This window comes from Motacilla alba, chromosome 15, assembly GCF_015832195.1.
Source record: "Motacilla alba alba isolate MOTALB_02 chromosome 15, Motacilla_alba_V1.0_pri, whole genome shotgun sequence".
Classification (NCBI taxonomy): Eukaryota; Metazoa; Chordata; class Aves; order Passeriformes; family Motacillidae; genus Motacilla; species Motacilla alba.
In genome coordinates, this window is record NC_052030.1 from 9,238,532 (window position 1) to 9,256,407 (window position 17,876).

At 56.2% G+C, this 17,876-nt stretch overlaps 2 protein-coding genes across 3 annotated transcripts; one reads left to right on the top strand and one right to left on the bottom strand.

Annotated features, from left to right (window-relative positions):
- Window positions 1-528: 528 nt before the first annotated feature.
- SRRD (SRR1 domain containing) lies at window positions 529-2,369 on the bottom strand. The gene is made up of 7 exons (XM_038152667.1): window positions 2,221-2,369; window positions 2,110-2,150; window positions 1,900-2,030; window positions 1,714-1,812; window positions 1,481-1,635; window positions 1,204-1,249; window positions 529-922 (listed from the first exon to the last, which is right to left on the bottom strand). Exons 1-7 carry the CDS (start codon window positions 2,367-2,369, stop codon window positions 716-718), a joined length of 828 nt encoding a protein of 275 aa, XP_038008595.1. The 3' UTR covers window positions 529-715.
- Window positions 2,231-17,288, top strand: HPS4 (HPS4 biogenesis of lysosomal organelles complex 3 subunit 2). Of its 2 annotated transcripts, XM_038152666.1 has the most exons (12): window positions 3,268-3,369; window positions 4,016-4,159; window positions 5,119-5,226; window positions 5,937-6,053; window positions 6,162-6,256; window positions 7,493-7,565; window positions 8,263-8,296; window positions 8,853-8,949; window positions 9,419-10,307; window positions 12,620-12,752; window positions 13,035-13,143; window positions 14,704-17,288. In XM_038152666.1, the coding sequence occupies exons 1-12, from the start codon at window positions 3,268-3,270 to the stop codon at window positions 14,873-14,875; spliced, it is 2,073 nt and encodes a 690-aa protein (XP_038008594.1). In that variant the 3' UTR covers window positions 14,876-17,288. The 2 variants fall into 2 exon arrangements, with proteins under 2 accessions (XP_038008593.1, XP_038008594.1); XM_038152665.1 differs by lacking the exons at window positions 13,035-13,143; window positions 14,704-17,288 and adding an exon at window positions 2,231-2,534 and having other exon boundaries at window positions 3,279-3,369; window positions 12,620-12,911.
- Window positions 17,289-17,876: the final 588 nt, after the last annotated feature.

Below are 17,876 nucleotides of genomic sequence, written 5' to 3' on the forward strand. Positions count from 1 at the left end.
GTTAGGAGGGATCACATTCTCTGCTCCAACAGCTCAGTGAGGGCTGGCCTAGCTGAGTCCCCTGAGTCTTTAGTGGCAGATGTCACAGCTTGTGCTGGCAGTGAGTTGCTGTCCCCACAACATCCCTCACACAGTGGGCTCCTCTTTGCTGCACACAGCCAGGACCTGTCCCAGCTCTCTCTGCTGTGGGACTGCAGTGGTTTAAGAGCACAGAGGTGAGGCAAGGAACCCTAAGGCTTTTCTTTTCATGGAGGGAGCCAACCTGGTTGTTCTCAGGACTGATCAAGAACTGATCTCAGCAGCAATGAGAGCTGGGAGCTCTTTCCAAGCGTGCACTGGGAACCAGACCCCAACACCTCCCACTACAAAGCCCTCTGGTCATTTCCCCGTCCTGATGCTTTGCAATGTGTGTAGGACATGCAAAGACCTTGAATTGTTATGGAAGGAGAGGGAATCAGAGCAGTCACTGCAGTGTGAATGGCTCCCAAGGCAGGTTTTGGTGGAATTAGTTTGCTGGAGTTCAGTGAGTGTAAATCAAAGCTCAGCTTTATCTTTTTATTAAATAAAATACAAAAATGTCCCATCACCTGAGCATTCAGGTGCTGCCACTTTGGACAGAGCCTGATGCCACAGTTGCTACTTGAGCTCCATCTTAGCTGCACAGAAGCTTCCATGGGAAGAGATGAGGATCCCAGCCCTGCCACCACAGGGATGGTCAGGATTTGGCAGTAGCTTCCTCCCCCTTCCTGATGATCTCCAGGTCCTCACAATCTTGGTACATCGGCTCCTCCACGAAGTCCCAGACCTCAGGGGAGAGCTCCTGCAGTTTATCCAAGGGAAACCAGTGCACGGAGGTGTCATTGAAGGTGTCCAGGTAGCGGGGGTGACTGGGGAGTGCCACTTCCTCCACTCCTTTCAAGACCTAAAGATCATTTGGGGGAAAAGTTACAGACAATGCTGCAGCCCCTTCCTGCAAAGCTGAGCCAGTGAGGATGAGAATGGTGTTACATTACCCTCAGCCCCTGCGTGCAGGATGTTCTGCAGATGTTCAACAATCCTAAAGTGATCAGCTTTTATATCATAGTGTCTAGGAAAATCTTTTAAGAATAACCCCCCTCTTCTTTCCAATGGCAATTCATTTCCTTCCTCATTAAAAGGTGTGTTGTCAGCATGGAACAATGCTGTTAAACTGTTGCCTCATACCTTTGCTATGTAAGAATAATCTCTCTCCAAGATTCTCGACAGCAATCTGCAATAACAGAAGATGTCCACGTTAGACATGTCCTGTGGCTTTAGACAGGTTTTCTGTATGGGGGTGGGACAGAGGAGGGGGGAGAGGGCTCATGACTGAAAACTTTATAGCAACAAAAATCCACAAAACAGGGAAATTGCTGTCGGAGGCAATAAAAATGAAGTAGGGGGACAGAGAAGAGGAAAGCAGGGTGGGCGGCACTAAAGCCTGTCCCGGCCGTGCCCAGACCTCTCCTGGATTCCTCGGAAGCTGTTCCCGATGATGACCAGCTTGGAGAGCGCCGCTGGGCTCCAGTTGCTCCACAGCAGGTTGTTGTACAGGGCCTTCCCGCAGTGCACCATGTAGAACAGCGTGGCCGCGCCCTCGATGCCGTGCTTCCCCTCCTGCCCGGGAACCCCCGAGCCCGTCACGGCCGAGCCCCGTCCGGGGGCCCCGCGCTGTGACCCCGGGGGTCTCCTCACCTCATTCTCCGGGAGCAGGCGCAGCCCCAGCGCTCGCAGCGCCGCCGCCTCCCGCGCCGAGAAGGCCGGGTCGAACAGCGCGCAGCGGGCGGGCGGCACCTGCGGGGACAGCGCGGCGTCAGCGGGGAGCGGCCCGCCGCTGCCCCCGCTGCTGTCCCCGCCGCTCCCCCCGGTGCCGGTGCTCACCCGCAGCTCGTCCAGCAGCAGCAGCAGGAAGGCGAGCTGGTACCGGGCGATGGGGCAGCGCCCGAACCGGCCCAGCCCGTAGCACACGCAGCGGGCGGGCGGCTCCGCGCTCAGCGGGGCCCGCACGGCTCCTGCGGGCGGCGGGGTCAGCGCGGCGGCGCCGGGGCTCGCTGTCCCCGCCGTGCCGCTGTCCCCGCTCCCCGCACTCACCGGCGCTCGCCGCCCAGAAGCCGGAGCTCAGCAGATCGTCCCTGCGGGGAGAGCGCGGCGTTAGCGGGGCCCGGCGGGGAGAGAACACACCGACCGGGGCCGGGCACTCACCGCGCCTCCCGCAGCCGCCGCAGCACCGCTTCGGTTCCGGGGCCGCCTTCCCCTTCCTCCTCCTCATCCTCCTCCTCCTCCTCGCCCCGGCCCCGCCGCCGCCGCCTCCGGGCGCGCCCCGCTCGCCACCCTCCCGCCGCCGCCGCCATGCGCGCGGTCACGTGCGCGGTCACGGGACCGGGGGCGCGCCCGGAACCGGCGGCGGGAGCGAGCGGGGCGATCCCGGAGCATCCCGGAACCGCGCGGAGCATCCCCGAGCCGCCGCAGCCTCCCGCAGCCATGGCCCGCCCCGCCGCGCCCGGCCCCGCGCCATGGTGAGCCCCTTGCCGCCCCACAGCCCCCCAGGCCGGCGCCCCGGGAAGCACCGGCGGCTCTTCGCTGATGCTGCCCCCGGTTGCGGGTGAGGTCTGGCAGCTCCCGGGGCTCAGCAGCTCCGTCCGGGAGCGGATCCAGCCTCCCGCTCCTGGCCCGGCAGCCGCGCGGCTTCCTCTGAGCCAGCTTGTGCTCCAGACCCGGGCTGGTCCTGCGGGAAAACCCCTGCACGAAGCTCCTTCCGAGCTTCTGCTGAGTGACAGGACAGGATGGAAAGTGTTACTGAATCCTCGCGTTCAAGAAATTCTGAGCAGAATGATATCCCATCGTCTGGGGGACCCTGCTGTCTCCTGCTCCTTGGGTGCTCTTGGGTGCCCCCGGGAGCTGCTTGGGATGCACATGGATAATAATTCTCGATAATTATAATAATTATTGTACTCTCTTAAGTATAATTATCCCGTGTGCTGAGGGTGCAATATGACACGAATCCACTTTCTTTCCAGCTTTCCTTCCGTGTGTCTGAGAGTTGGAGTTCTAGAACCTATTTTAAACTCACAGAAGTGGTCAAATTTAGTTGTGAGGGGCTTTCTTGGTGCTGCTTTTGGGTGTAAACTCGGTGTGATTATGCAAAGAATCATGTCTCTCCATTTGCAATAACTTTCTGTTGCTTTTCTGTAGAAATAGAAAGGAGAGGAAGAAGGGTAACAATTCTCAAATACACAATCATTTCTGCCAATGTTTTTTAGGTGGAATTACTTTTTCCTTTATGACGGCTCAAAAGTGAAGGAGGAAGGGGACCCCACAAGTGCTGGCATCTGTTATTTTTACCCTCCCCAGGTAATGTCTGCTTTATTACCTGTAAAGGGTTGCTGATCAGTCTGGACTGGGAGGAGTCACACTTCCAGGCGGTTTGGATTCATCCTTACTTAGTAGTCACAAAAGTGTTAAGAAAATTTTTAAGAAATCCCAATTCTCAATCAGTTCCAGGTGGAGCAGGACTGGGCTCTCGGGTTGAACTCTGCTCCCTCCCTGAGGAATGGGCCAGCACAGCCCAGCTCTGTCCTGGTGATGTGCATAAACACACACAAGGGATGAAAGTTCCTCTCCATAAGCCCCAGGCCCTTGTGCTGCCTGGAAAAAGCAATCCAATTATTTTTCTCCCAGAAATTTGCCTGTTCTACTGTGTTTGATTTATAGAATCCTAGAGTTATTAAGGCTGGAGTAAAATCAAGTCCAGCCATGAACCCAGCACTCTCTTCACTGCTAAACCTTGTCCCCAAGTGCCACACCCACACATTTTCTGAACACTTGCAGGGATGGTGACTCCACCACTGCCCTGGGCAGCCTGTGCCAATTCCTGACAAATCTTTCTGCAAATTGAGTTGAAATGATAATTACTTTTTATTTATACCTAAAACCAGCAGCGATTTGGTTTTTTTCTGAGTTCTTTTAAAGGGAAGTTAAAGCCTTTGCTCCCTGGCAGACCCTCCCAGAGCAGCAGGAGCTGCTGTGTGGGCAGATGGCCGGGGTTGTTCGCTGCCTCACCGAGATCTCCGGGGCCCCTCCCAGCCTGGTCCGCCTCAGGAAGCTCAAGTTTGCCGTGCTGGTGGATGGAGACTTTCTGTGGGTGAGTTCAGGAGCAGTGAAAACAGCCAGGGGCTGAAGGACGGGATCAGACAAGGAGGGTTTCTTTTTCAGGGTGTGGGCTGCACCCAGGGAGAGCCGGGGAGGGTCCTTGCCATGCACAAATTTCATTTCATTCATAACTTAAATTTTCTGAGGCCTGGCAGTCACTTCAGCTTCCTGCAGAAAAGTTTTAAGTACCTTATTTCTGTGCACCCCCCCCCCCCCAAGGGATTTCTTAAGAACAGAATCCCAAAATCCCAGACTGGTTTGGGTTGGAAGGGACCTTAAAGCTCATCCATTTCCACCCCCTGCCATGGGCAGGGACACTTTCCACCGTCCTGTCCAACCTGGCCTTGGACACTTCCAGGGATGGGGCATAACAGGATTCCATGTGCTGCAGTTTGTAAGGACACAGTCCCTGTTGGATCGTCTGATTGTTCTCTCCTTCTAGCCCTCAGCATCCCCAGAGCTTTGTCCGTGTCCACAGGCATTTAGAATATAAAGAGCAGTGTGTGGCAGTTGTGACAAAAGTGCCCCAAACCATCCCCTGGGAACTGGGCTGAGGCCAGCAGCCCCATTTCATTGGCACTGCTGCTTCTGTTTCAGCAATTCAAAAACTAGATGGAGCATCATCATAATATAAATAACGAGTTAATTAGAATGTTTTGAAGCACTTCGTTTCAGGAGAATGTTCTTAGCTATTAAAGCACCAAGCTAGGTCATCTAACGTGGGAAGGGAGTGTGTCTGAAGCACTGCATTTCTGATATTTATTTATCCTGTCTGTGCCAGGGCTCTTGTGTGGGAATGTTTGCATTTCCTTTTCCTGTGACTGTGAGTCTGAGGGGTGTCTGCCTGCACTGAGCTGCCTGGCCTCGTGTGAAAGCGATGAGAGTTGTTCTCACTTGTCGTGCCCGAGTTCTGTCAGGCAACCTTCTCCATCCCTGCTGTGTCTGCTGCAGGTTCTGGGCTGTGCCGTGGAGCTGCCTGACGTGAGCTGCCGGCGGCTCCTGGAGCAGCTCATCGGCCTCTTCACCTTCTACCACGGCCCCGTGCGGGCTGCATACACGGTAACCAGGGACTGAGGACGTGGGGACAGGGTGACGAGAGACTGGGACACGGTAACGAGGGACTGGGGCCATGGGGACACAGTGACAAGAGACTGGGACATGGGAATGAGGGACTGGGGGCATGGGGACATGGTGACGAGAGACTGGGACATGGTTATGAGGGACTGGGATGTGGTAACAAGTGGCTGGGACATTGTAGTGAGGGTCTGGGGACATGGAGACACAGTAACAAGGGACTGAGAGGTGGTAATGAGGGACTGGGGATGTGGGGACATGGTAACAAGAGACTGGGACATGGTAACCAGGGACTGGGGACATGGGGACACGGTAACAAGAGACTGGGACATAATAATGAGGGACCTGGTAATGAGGGACTGGGGACATGGTGACTTTTGGGACCATTTAAACACTTCCCGTGGTGTCCCAGCTCTGCAGTGTTCCCTTGTGTTCCTTTCCTCCTGCCAAGGGTCACACATCCAAGAGGTGGGACCTGGAAAAGTGAGCAGGTCATCCCCACCATTGCTCCGAGCTCCTGTGGGGCTCTGCTGAACCTTTCCCAGATGTTCACCCTCAAGAGTTTGCCCTCAGTACTGTCTCCACCTTTCCTGACCTTGTCCTGGCAGGCCCCGTCCCACGTGGATTGCATCTCCCATCCCAAGGGCGTGGACACTTTGCAGTGACAGTGTTTGTGGGGGTTTTGTCACCTACAGGCGTTTTCCCAGGAGGAGCTGAGCAGGGAGTGGGACAGGTACGTTGAACACATCCAAAAAAACACCAGCGACCTCCACAGGATTTTCAATTCTCTCTGGCATCTGGACAAAACCAAGGTAAGAACCTGTCCTCTGCAGTGCCCCAGTGCCACTGTGTTTGTTTATTTGCTGCTTGGAGCTCTCCCAGCATTCTGTGGCCTCACTGGCCTGGCTCTCCCTGCCCAGGTGGATCCCCTGCTTTTGCTGAAGGCAGCTCTCATCCTGCAGACGTGCCAGCGCTCTCCCCATGTCCTGGCAGGCTGCATCCTCTACAAAGGCTTGTGAGTAACCAGGTGTTTGTTCCCTGCAGGGTTAAATCCACCCCTTTACAGGGCTTGGATCCTGGAATGTATCCAGGGAGAAGAGCAAGGGCTGCTCTTGGTTGTTGGCAAGACCATCAGAGAGGTTCAGGCCAGGCAGTCCCTGGCTGTCTGTGGGTCACTGAGACTGAGTGGTTCATGGAATCACGGGATCATGGAATGGGTTGGATTGGAAAAGATCTTAAATCCCATCCTGTTCCACTCCCTGCCATGGGCAGGGACACCTTCCACTAGCCAAGGTTGCTCCAAATTTCATCCATCCTGGCCTTGGGCACTTCCAGAGATCCAAGGGCAGCCACAGCTCCTCTGGGCATCCTGTGCCAGGGCCTCTCCACCCTCATGGGAAGAATTCCTTTCCAATATCCCATCTAACCCTGCCCTGTGGCAGTTTGAATCCATTGCCCCCCTGTCCTGCCACGCCAGGCCCTTGTGACCAGTCTCTCCAAGGTTATCTGTGCTCATCACCATGAAGGAGTTCAAGACTTGGTTTTCAGTAGAAATCTGCTGGTTTTGACACCCAGCAGGATGTGAGGACTGAATTTCTAAGGCTTTCTAGGGGAAGTCACCCAAGGAAGAGGGAGATGAGTGGATGTTGTGCTGTTCCAGCACTGTTCCCTGTGCAGGTGTGCACTTCAGTGCAGGAGTGTCCGTGTGTCCCTGGGTTTGTCTGACCTGCTGGCCAGAACCACTGTCTGGACTGACAGGAAGTGCACAGGGGGATGAGCCAGGATTCCCCACGAGGAATTCCAGCTTCCTTCAGTCCAAGATGACTGAATGACTTCAAGGAAAGCCTCCAAGGTGGCCCTGAAAGACAGGAGGAGGGGAATTCCGAGAATTCCTTGGTAGCAGTGCTCAAGTGCCATTTTTCTTTGGCATGAACTGTTCCAGTGACACCTTTTACAAGCACTGGAAAGGTGCCACAGGGAGAGCATCTGCCAGGGAGTGACCTCATAGCTGCAGGCAGGACACTGGAGTGAGTCACTGCAGCACCTGAGAGTGAAGGGACCTGGACATTTGACTTGAGGAGGGACTTGGGAACCTTGTCCTGCACCAGGGTGTGTCACCTTGTGTCTCTGGTCTGTCTGGTGGAGACGTTTTGTCACCAAATGTCATCAGAGTTGTCTGAACTGATGGTCTTTATGTTCCCTCTCAAGCCAAACCATTCTGTGTTTCTCTGACTTTGCTTTGTCCTTCCAGGATTGTGAGCACCCAGCTGCCACCTCCCCTCACTGCCAAAGTCCTCCTGCAGGGCAGCGAGTCCCCAGGCCAGGTATGGTACTGAACTCCTTCCCTGCAAGCAGATTCCTGTAAGGATGAGGTGTGGGAGCTCTTGTCACACAGATCTGGCATGTGTCACCATGGGGAAGGACAAATACTGGTGATGATGCTTAAAGCTTTCATTACTTACGATTTAAAAAGGTTCCAAGACTTCTGCACGAGGAATTAGCTTTTTTTTTTTAAGACTTCAGTAAGTCTTTAACTGACTGAATGTGTGAGTTCTCATTTATGTGGTGTTTTGACTGGCTTTTTACACAAGTTTTGGTGTTTACTGGGAAATCCACCAAATGAGTGTCTGACAAACAGCAGTTTTCATTTGCTTTAAAACTTGTCAAAAGTTGGTATGTGTGTGATCAAGATGTTCTATAAAAAGCCATCAGTATGCAGATATGGAGGCAACCTTTGCTGTTCTTCTGCTTGAATGAAGGGAGTTTCTGTGCCCTGAGCAGCTGGTGATGATAAATCTGGGCTCTGTCCTGAATTTTAGGTGTATTTTGGTTCTTGGGAAGCTCCCCTTGGCTTTGAGAGCTCCCTAAGGACCAAAACACTTCCCAGCACCAAACAGTCCCAGCGTTTGCTGGGGGGGGGTGGTGTGGGGTCTGCTGCAGCCCTGGGGGACTGGGAGGGTGACAGAGGTGTCCTGGTGTCCCTGACCCATGCACAGAGCTGATTTTTGGCTTTTGTTGCAGAGTGAGCCTGGAGCTGAGGAGCTGCAAGAGCCTGGTGAGCATCCAGCTGCATCCTTTGGGCTGCCTTCCCTGCATGGGAGCACGGGCTGGTTCTCTGGGATTCACACCCAAGCTGTGCTGGGTGCTGGAGTAGCTCCAAAATATCCCAGAGGGTGTTGCTGCCAGCAGCCAGCCTGTGCTGTGCGATCAGAACCAGCTCCTTCTGCTGGGTTTGCTCTTTTGGGTTTGATTCCAGTCCTGCAGATTCCCAGCCATGCCTGCCTTAATTCCAGTTCCCCATGTGGCCACTTGGCCGCTGCCAGGCCCTGACAACAGATGGCTGGTGCTTGCAGTCCAAACCTCCAGCCATCCCCTCTCAGCATCAGCGTGGAGATCATCTGCCAGGATGGGAACACTGAGGGGAAATTTAACTGTGTCAGGCATGAAGGGTGTGAGCAGGATGGGAAAACGCCGGGAGGGTGGGAACAGGCTGCCCGGCTCAGTTGGGATACAGGATCGTGGCAGCTCCTGCAGGAGCCTTCGGGCTGATGAGGTTTGGTTTGTGGTTTTAAGCTGGGACGTGTTTGTTGAATCCTCCCCTGCTCTTGCAGAGCCTCTGCTGCCGCCGGGCGTGCGGGTCCTGCCGGTGTTCCTCACGGCACAGGAGGTCTCTGCTCTCAGGGACTTCCCCGTGGAGTGGATGGCCAGGTAGGAATCCAGCCTGAGCCTCAGGCAGGATCTGCAGCAGGAGCTCGCACGAGGCACTGTGTCCCTGTTGCCTTTGTCACTGCTTTCCCTGGAACTACCTCAGGCTCTGTCACTGCCTCAGGAGCTGCCTGAGGCCCCTCAGGCTGGGCAGAATTCCCATGTCCAAATCCCTGCTGGGAGCAGCCTGGAGCAGAGCTGCTTGCCCAGCCCAGCTGTGAGCTCTTGTCCCTCAGCTCACAGCACTGCTTTGTGGACAAGGCAGGGACATTCCCAGGAGCCTGCAGTGTCAGATTCCCAGGGTTTTCTCCTGTGTTAGACCTCAGCCCATCCTTTTCCCAGGTCTCTTTGTAGCAGGGGATGGATCAGCCACTGATCAGTGATCAGCCATTGATCCAGTGGGGTTAGCAGCCATGGGATAACTCCACGCAGATCCTGCTCAGTGTTTCATCCACTTGTCATCTCCCACTAGGTCACCCATGTCCCCAGCAGGCCCCAGAGGAGAGGAGAATGCTCTCAGCTCCCAGGCAGTTCCAGAATCAACAGGAGCTCATGGAAACCAAGCCATGGATGGAATCTCTGTGCAGGAGTCCCATGAGGACCCTTCAGGCACACCTGCCCCAGGAGATGCTGTGCAGTTGGGCAGCCCTGCAAGTCCTGTGATGGACTATTCTGGAATGGGAGCTGGCACAAGGAATTCTCCAGCTGCAAACCTGAGTGGAGCAGACGGTGAAAGCTCAGAGCTCAGCAGGAAAACATCCTTCCCCTCAGAGAGTGACACAGAGCAGCTCCCAAGCCCCTCCTCACTCCAGACTGAATGTACTTGGACTACAGGTCCATACCTGGAAGGCTTTTCCTTTCCCAACCCTTACTCCTGGGAGCAGGAGAGCCAGGACAAGGGGGAATCCCCTGTGGATTCTGATACTGGTCACTGTGCTTCCCAAAATTCCCTTTCAGTCAGCCACAGTCCGGCTGTTCCCTCTCCTGCCCAGGAGCTGAGCAGAAGAAAATCCAGTGAGCAGGACAAGCCATGGACTGTGAGCCAGGAGCGTGTGTCTGGGGGAAGTGACAGCACGGCTGGTGACCCCGTGTGGGGCTTGGATTGTCCAGGCCCCGCTGGACAAGCAGAGCTCCTCAGTGGGAGGCAGCCACTGGTCCCAGAGCTTCAGGAGGCTCTGCCCAGTGCCCCTGCAGGGGACAGGCCGTGTCCCAGCAGCAGGGCAGGCAGCTGGGACAGGCTGGGTGGCAGAGGGGCTGAGCCAGCCCAGCTGAGCCTCTACGTTCACTGCATCCAGGGCTTGGTGCTGTCGCTGCTGGCTGAGGAGCAGCTGCGCCGGGACCGCGGCGCCGTGGAGGACGTGGTGAGTGGCAAAGCTCTGCCCCGCTGCAGCTGCCCTGGCAGGGGGACAGGCCTCCCAGCCGAGGAGGGAGCAGTGAATCGTGCTGCCCGTGCCTCCATCACCTGCTCCGAGCCGTGCCGGGCTCGGCAGCCGCGGCTGCGTGGGAGCTGTGGGAGCGGAGCGGGGCCAGCCGCGTCTCGCAGGCGCTCCCGGTGCTGCTGTTGTCTGGCACTGCCGGCACCGGAGCAGAGCGTGGGGGTGTGACAGACACCTGCGGGCTGCCAGGGGCCCGAGCTGGAGCTGGGATTCTCTGGGGATCCCCGTCGCTTCGGTGCTTTTGGGGAAGGGAGGTTGGTTGTGTTAAAGCCCCAGCCTGCATGTCATCACCTCTCCCTCGGGGAGCACCGCAGACGTGGCTGGCAGCAGGTCCCAGAGAGGTTCCTTCAGCTGTGGGAGCCTCTAGGCTGCTCCCTGGGGCTGGGGAGAGGGATGCCATGTGGTCACTGCACCCGGGTAACACCAGAGCAATCCCAAATTTTCCTGCGGTGGCATTTGGGTGCCCAGACTCCCCTGTGAGCAGAGCTAATGGGGCTGCAGGGGCAGGATGTGCTGGCCCCCGTCTTTCCCAGGAAGCATCAGCTGCAGAGCTGCTGCCTGGCCTCTGCCTCCCTTCCAGGAGCTGAGTCAAAGCTGCAGAGCCCTGTTTGATATGCCAGTTGCCATAGGAACAACCTAATTTCCTTCCCCAGCCAGACTGGAAGGTGGAGGGAAGCTCAGACTAATGCAGAGCCTCAAGGTTGCTCCTTCCCCTCGGAGCTGTGGGACAGCTGGGGCCCCGGGAGCTGGGGAATGTCTGCTCTGCACAGCAGGGCTGATGTGCCTGGCTTGGGATTGCTGCCAAATCAGCTGAGCCCGGAGGTGCAGCCGGGCCCCTTTGCACCAGACGTGGCACTTTGTCCCCTTTCTGCTTGTCTGGAACAGCAGGGGGGACACAGGCGGGTGGGAATTGTCACGCTGGAGAGCGGAATCCCTGTTGCCCAGAGATTGCACAGTCCATCTTCCTTGATGTCTTGCCCTGGCACTGATAAGCTCTTTTCCCAAACATCTGCTTCCATCTCACGTTCCCTTGTTTTGGATCTCACCAAAACTGCACTGTCACACGGCTTGGAATTCAGCTGTGGCTGGGCTCTTGTGCTGCACCCTCCCGTGGGTGCAGGTGTGTTATCCCTTAGGAAAGGTGTCCTGCATGTCCCATTGTCCCAGGAGGAGGGGCAATGTCTGAGGAGGTGCAGCTGAGCTCTGCTGCCGGTGGATTTGAGGCACAACCTCAGCTTGGCAATCCCTTTGTTTATCTGTAGGGTAAAAATGACCCTCAGCTCTCAGGGATGTCAAAGCTTAGTTATAATAAATGTTTTTTTGAATGCTTTGAGGCCCCCAAATGACACCAAAGAAGGGTAAAATATGCTACTTGTGCAGCGGTGAACCTCTGGGAGGGCGGGTTCCATCCCAGACTTTCCCTGTGGAGTGGGAGGCTCTTGGCCTCGCCTCCTGCTGCTCTTTAGGTCTTATCCCTCCATTTCACTGCACAGAAAGGAAAATCTGTGCCATGACAGGGGTCAAGGATAGGCCAGGCACTGCCGTCCTGCTGAACAAAGGCTTGATCCTCTCCCCAGTAGGGCAAAGCGCATTGGCAGGATGAGGATTATGGAGTTAATCTTCCCAGGAGGGGTGGAGGACCCCTGCCTGTGCCCTGCCTGTGCCCAGGGAGCTTCAGCATGATCAGGGCCTCTGGGCTACTGGAAATCCATCCAGAATAGCAGCTTGGCATCCATTCAGTGCTCTGATGTCTGTGTTTGTACTGCCCGGTGTAAGCAAAGGAATGTCCCTTGCTGGGGCTGTAAATCATGTGAAATGAGCCCTGAAGAGTAATGGTTGATGGTAAATTAATGGGGCCTTGCATTTTCCCTGTAATTAGTAGCATCAGGTGGCTTAATGGCTGATTTTCAGGTTGGAGGGCCCTTTTCTGAGTCGTAGAACCCCAGACTGGTTTGGGTTGGGAGGGACCTTAAAGCCCATCCCATTCCAACCCCTGCCATGGGCAGGGACAGCTTCCCCTGGACCAGGTTGCCCAGAGCCCCATCACTGCCCTGGGAGCTCTGTGACTTGTCTGTTCCCTCCATGCCAAAATTTCCCAGCCATTTTAGGTGGGAGCCTGGACAGCAGAGCGAGGAAGGATCTGATCCTTCTGTCACCTGAACTCCTGCCAGAACCTCCTTGAAGCACAGGTGAGGCACAGGTGAGGCTCTGAGCTTTTCCTTTCCCTCTGCCTGCAGTACCACAGCAGCCTGGCCTCCCTAAATGGCCTCGAGGTTCACCTGAGGGAGACCCTGCCCAAGGACTCCTCGGCCTCAGCCAGGACAAACTACAGCTTCACTCACTATGACTGTGTCCAGAACGTCCTCACGGGTGAGCCTCCTTCTTCTGGGCCTGCAGGGGGGAGCGAGGAGGAGAATGGGGTTTATGGGAGCCTTTCCTCACGCCTCAGACACCGTTTCTCAGCAGAGCTCCCACCACAGAGCCCAGATCAAAGGCCCTGTTGGGGGAGCTTTGTCTGTTGGGATTGAGGGTGTCCCCAGCCTGTTTTGCAGCTGTCCAGGGCGTGTGGTGAGCTCCAGAGCCTTTTCCTGCTCAGTGAATGGGGGCACACTGCAGGGTGGGTTTTTAACACCCCTCTCTCCTGTCGTGCAGCCAACTTGCCCCACACCCCGGGGCCCCTGGACCGGCACTTCCTGAGGGCGGCCACACTCATCCACTCCGACTTCAGCCAGCTCCCCACGGCCTCAGAAGTGATCATCAGGTAAGGGCTGCTCCTGTCCCAGGCTGTCTCAGAAGGGCAGAACTCCTTTCCAAGGCTGGCTGGGTTTTGACCAGGTTGTCACCACACCCGAGGAGCAGTCGCGTTGCTTTATTCCCTAAATTTCCTTTGACTTGTGGGTTCCTGGATGTTGAGAGGCTGCAGTGGCACCAGGAGGGTGGACTGAGGGCACAGCTGAGAGGTGCCATGGCTTGGACTAAGATGCAACACTCACCCAATTGCCAGTCCCTGGCACCGTAAGGTTCTAAGACGCAGTTTTAAATTTAGCTGTTCCTAATAAATTTGTGTCTCGGCAGGGAGCCAGAGGCGCCCAGAATTGGCAACCTAGATATTGTTTTCTTGCACGGCTTGTTGGGTTGGAAACACGCTGTGATGTGCATGGCAAACTCAATTGTGATGCGCCAGGCAGGATGGTCTTATCACAGCCAGAGCCCTTCCCAAAACCCAGAGCTTTTCCTGACATCCAGAGCCCTTTCCCAGGCCATGGCTGAAGGGGACTCCCCTTTCCTCAGCTGAGCTGGGAGTGCACAGATCCCACCCACCTGGTCCTGCTTGTTTGTCCAAAACATGATGAAATAAAGACACTCCTGGGAATTACATGGTAACTCTGGCGCTGCTTGCCAAGGGAATGTGAATCACACACTTCAGTGCTGGAGAATTCCTTGTTTAGCATGAGCTTTGCTGGCTCCTTAAATCCAATCCTAAACTGACTGGCTAAGCTGGCATGTTCCCTGTTACCCCGAAAAAAGCAGCTCCATGTGTGAATCAGCCTGAGTAACACGATGACTAAAACTGCTTTCTTTCATGGAGAGTTGTCACAGAAGGGTGTCAGCAAACATAGCAGTTGCTGCTTTCCTCCTTCGAGGAGGAATCCAGGGTCCTTGGCTTTGCTCCCTGCCAGCCTTCCTGCAGGGAATACTCTGGGAGGGGGGGATTCTCAGTCTTAATTAATGTTTTTAATCACAATTTTGGTAATGACTGAATCTGACTGTTGCCTGAGCCTCATCACACCTGTGAGGGAACACGTGGTTCTTGCTGCAAGGTGCTGTGCTGGGATTTGGTTGTGGCCAGCAGCAGTGGGAGAGGAGGAATGTCAGGCACAAGAAGTGTTCCAGGCTCGTGGTGTCCTGGGCTGGGCTGGCAAGGGGAATCTTTGGAGCGTGGCCACACACGGAATCCCAGAATCATTAAGTTTGGAAAAGCCCTCCCAGACCATTGTGTCCAAGCTGTGACCAATCCCCACCTTGTCACCCAGTCCAGAGCACTGAGCTGGACTCAGTCACAGGTTGGACTTGATGGTCTTGGAGGTCTTTCCCAAACTAAATGATTTTGTGCTATCTCACTTCCCCTTTTAAGGATGCCAAGACCCTTTAGAAGTTGGGTCTGGTTCCCTGTGACCTTCAGGGGTTTGGTGCCTGTTCAGCTCCATGTTCCCATGCTGAGACACCTGAAAGTCCCTCTCAAAACTTGGGAGCCCTGTGCCCAGCTGTGAATCTTGCCCAAAAATGTCAATCTGACCCCTGCCTTTCCCTGCCCCTCCAGGAACGCCTCCACAGCCGTGTATGCCTGCCGGAATCCTGTCCAGGAGACCTACTTCCAGCAGCTGGGAGCTCCACTCCGCAACTCAGGCGTCCCCAACCCGCATGACAGCGCCTTCAGCCTGCCCAGCAAGGCCAAGCAGAAGCTGCTGAAGCATGGGGTGAACTTGCTGTGAGCTGCTGTGCTCAGATAACGGCTCAGCCCTGCAGAATGTTCATCTCCAGTAAGGAAAATCTCAGCTCTTTGTGCCCACACAGGCACGAGGCCCTGCCCTGCCTCTGTGGGGTCTCCAGCCTGCCTGGCCCTGAGGAAGGGACACTCCTTGCCCTGTCCTGCAGCACATTTTGGGCCGGTGCAGGTGTCACTGACAGCATTTACCAAAGACTGAGGACAGAACGCAGCATCTTGGGGCTCTTGGTTTACATGGACTTTACAGGGGCTCTCTTGGTGCTCTGCAGACCCCCCTCGTGCCTTGATCTGAGGTAAAACCTCACCTTGCTCTGAGGTACACAGCTCCCAGGCACTGCTGGCTTTCAGAGATGTCAGTCAGCCACTGTCTGTGCCTGCACTTGTCCTGGTCAGACTTTGGCTTTATATCTGTCCCTTAATCCATGGGAATGATCCTTTCATGACGTTGTGCCTTACCTTGGTTAGCAGTGCCTGCCTGTTGTCACACGGGAGCAGAACAAGAGCTGCAGAGCTCACAACCCCCCTTTGGGTGCTCCCAGGAGGTTTTTATGCCACAGGTGACTCCGGAGAGATGTCCCTGTCCCTCCACACCTCCCTAGTCAGTGATGGTCCAGCCCAGCCCTGCCTTCCTTGTGCCCACAAGGAGGATGTGCAGCCTCCCAGGGGCTGGGTGGTGGTGTGAGTGTCCTTCAGCCTGTGCTTCCTCCCTCCTGCTGCAGGACCTCACTTCACTCCTCTTACTGCTCCATTTGCCCACACTCTGCAGAGCCCGAAGTTGCCTCTTAGCTGATGGGACCAAAGAGGTTTTGTACCCCCTCAGCAGCTGTCCCCTTTCTGCTCTGACAGTGTCCCCAGTCAGTGGTGGCTGCGGGGGCCCGTGGTGGTGGCTGCTTACACTGAGGATGGATAGCTGTGTTTGGCTGGGTTTGGAACCTGCTGCTGGTGCAGACGCACCCCTCGGTGTGGCTGTGGCAATAAAGGAGTCTCCCAGGCTCTCCCAGCACTGTGTGTCAGCAGCCAGAGTGATGTTGTTGTCGTGTTTGTGGTTCCTGGTGTGATGGGCTGGGCTGTGGGAGCTGTTCCCTGTTCGCCTCCTCCAAGGGTGGTTCCTGCAGTGCTGGGGTTGAACAGGCAGAGCCTGTTGGTTCAATCACTTCCTGCAGAGCAGCTGCTTGGAAGCTTCCCGATGGATAGATGTGTGACTGGTGTCACAAGAGATGGTGAGCAGAGACATGAACGTGGGGAGGTGCTGAGCAGGCTCGTGCTAAAACCAGAGCTGGGCACGGGAAGGTCACCACTGCCACAGCTTCTGCTCCCACTCCAGCACAGACAGTTCCCAAGGTTGCTCTGTCATCCCAGGGCTGCTCCACAGACATTACTGGGAAGTTCAGAGGACTCCAGAGGACAAGCCAGCTGCTTGCTCAGGGGTGGCTGGGCACAGATGCCACCTGGCTGGCAGCCCTGGCAGCTGAGGAGGTGTTTCAGCAGGAGCAGAGTCGTGTGGCACTGCTCCCATCCTGGGCACGGAAGGACTGTCAGGAGCCTGTTGGCAGCGTAGGAGTGAAAGCTCCATGGGAAGCCTGAGCTGGAGCCACCCTGGTGACCTCCTGTTTCAGTGGCATCCATGTGGAAGATGGCACAAGGTAAGGTGCTGCTTCCCTGGTGACTTCCCTGCACAGATCCACTGGGTATGGACAAACTGCTCTGGTTCTGGAGGGAGCTCAGGGAACATTGTGAGGAAGATCAGGGAGGTTTTGCAGGGTGGGAGAAGGCAGGAGGGATGAGGGTTGTGTACTCTGGGATCCCTGCTCAGCTGAGCCAAGTGACTCCTCTGGGAGATGCTGCTCTGCCTGTCCCTTCTGTGCCCTCAGCAGATCTGGATTCCCTCTGCAATTCCCAGGAGAGGAAGCCTTGGAGCACCAGGAGCAGCTCCAGCCTGCTCTGCTCCTCGGGGAGATCCACTTAGAACCTGCCTGGGCGCTTGGGAAGTGGTTGTGTGCTCTAGCAGGAAACACAGAGAAGTGGAAGGAAAAGCCTGAGAGGGACAGGAGGGAGAATTGGCACAGCAGCAAAGCACAAACCGGATGGATGCTCCTGCCTGCTGCCGTCAGGGATCCTGCGCTGCAATCTGCTCAGCCGTCTGCCAGCCAGGAACAGCTGGGCTGGCTCTGCTCCTTCAGCTGCTCGGGCTGAATCTGCCCACCCAGCCCCTGCCTGCCCACCCGGCCCTGTGCTGGTCAGGAGGGAACAGCACACAGAGCTCCTGGCCCGCAGGGCAATGGCTGTGCTGGAGAGGATCCTTAAAAATAGGGCATTTTGACCATCAGGGATGAGGAGCAGCTGGGCCTGTCTGAGTGCTGCCAGGGGGGCTCGTGGGGAGCAATTCCTGCCCTGCCAAGCTGGCTTTGTGCTTAAGGGGGTGAGACATTGGTTTGCAGGCAGTTGGGTGGGATTTGAGCAGCACCCTCTGCCCTGGAGCTGCTCCTGGGAAGCTGCTGCCTTTGACGCATCAGTGCAGGCAGCTGGAAGCAATTCCTGAAATGGTTTGTGGATGCTCTGGCAAGGCTGATGGCTTCTGTGGGGAGCTTCGGGCCTGCAGCTGCTCCTGGGGATGGCTGGGGACAGTCTCTGCTGCCCTGGGCCAGGCAGCAGGGCTGGAACCCACAGCTGTCCCCCACCAGCAGGCAGTGGGAGATGCTCCCCGTGCTCCTTGGCAGCCTGGGCTCCACTGACTTCACAGAATCCCAGGATGGTTTGGGTTGGAAAGGACCTCAAACATCCATTTGCAAGTCCCTGCCACGGGCAAGGATTCACCCACTAGACCAGGTTGCTCAGGGCCCCTTCCAGCCCGGCCAAATCCAGGCCTGGGGCACTGTGACTGGTCAGGACAGTTTCCATGGGCTGGGGTTTTTTGAGCCACGCTCACTGTATCCCTGGCAAGCAGGCCCATGCCCCATCCCACCCTGCAGCTCCTGCTCTTTCCAGGC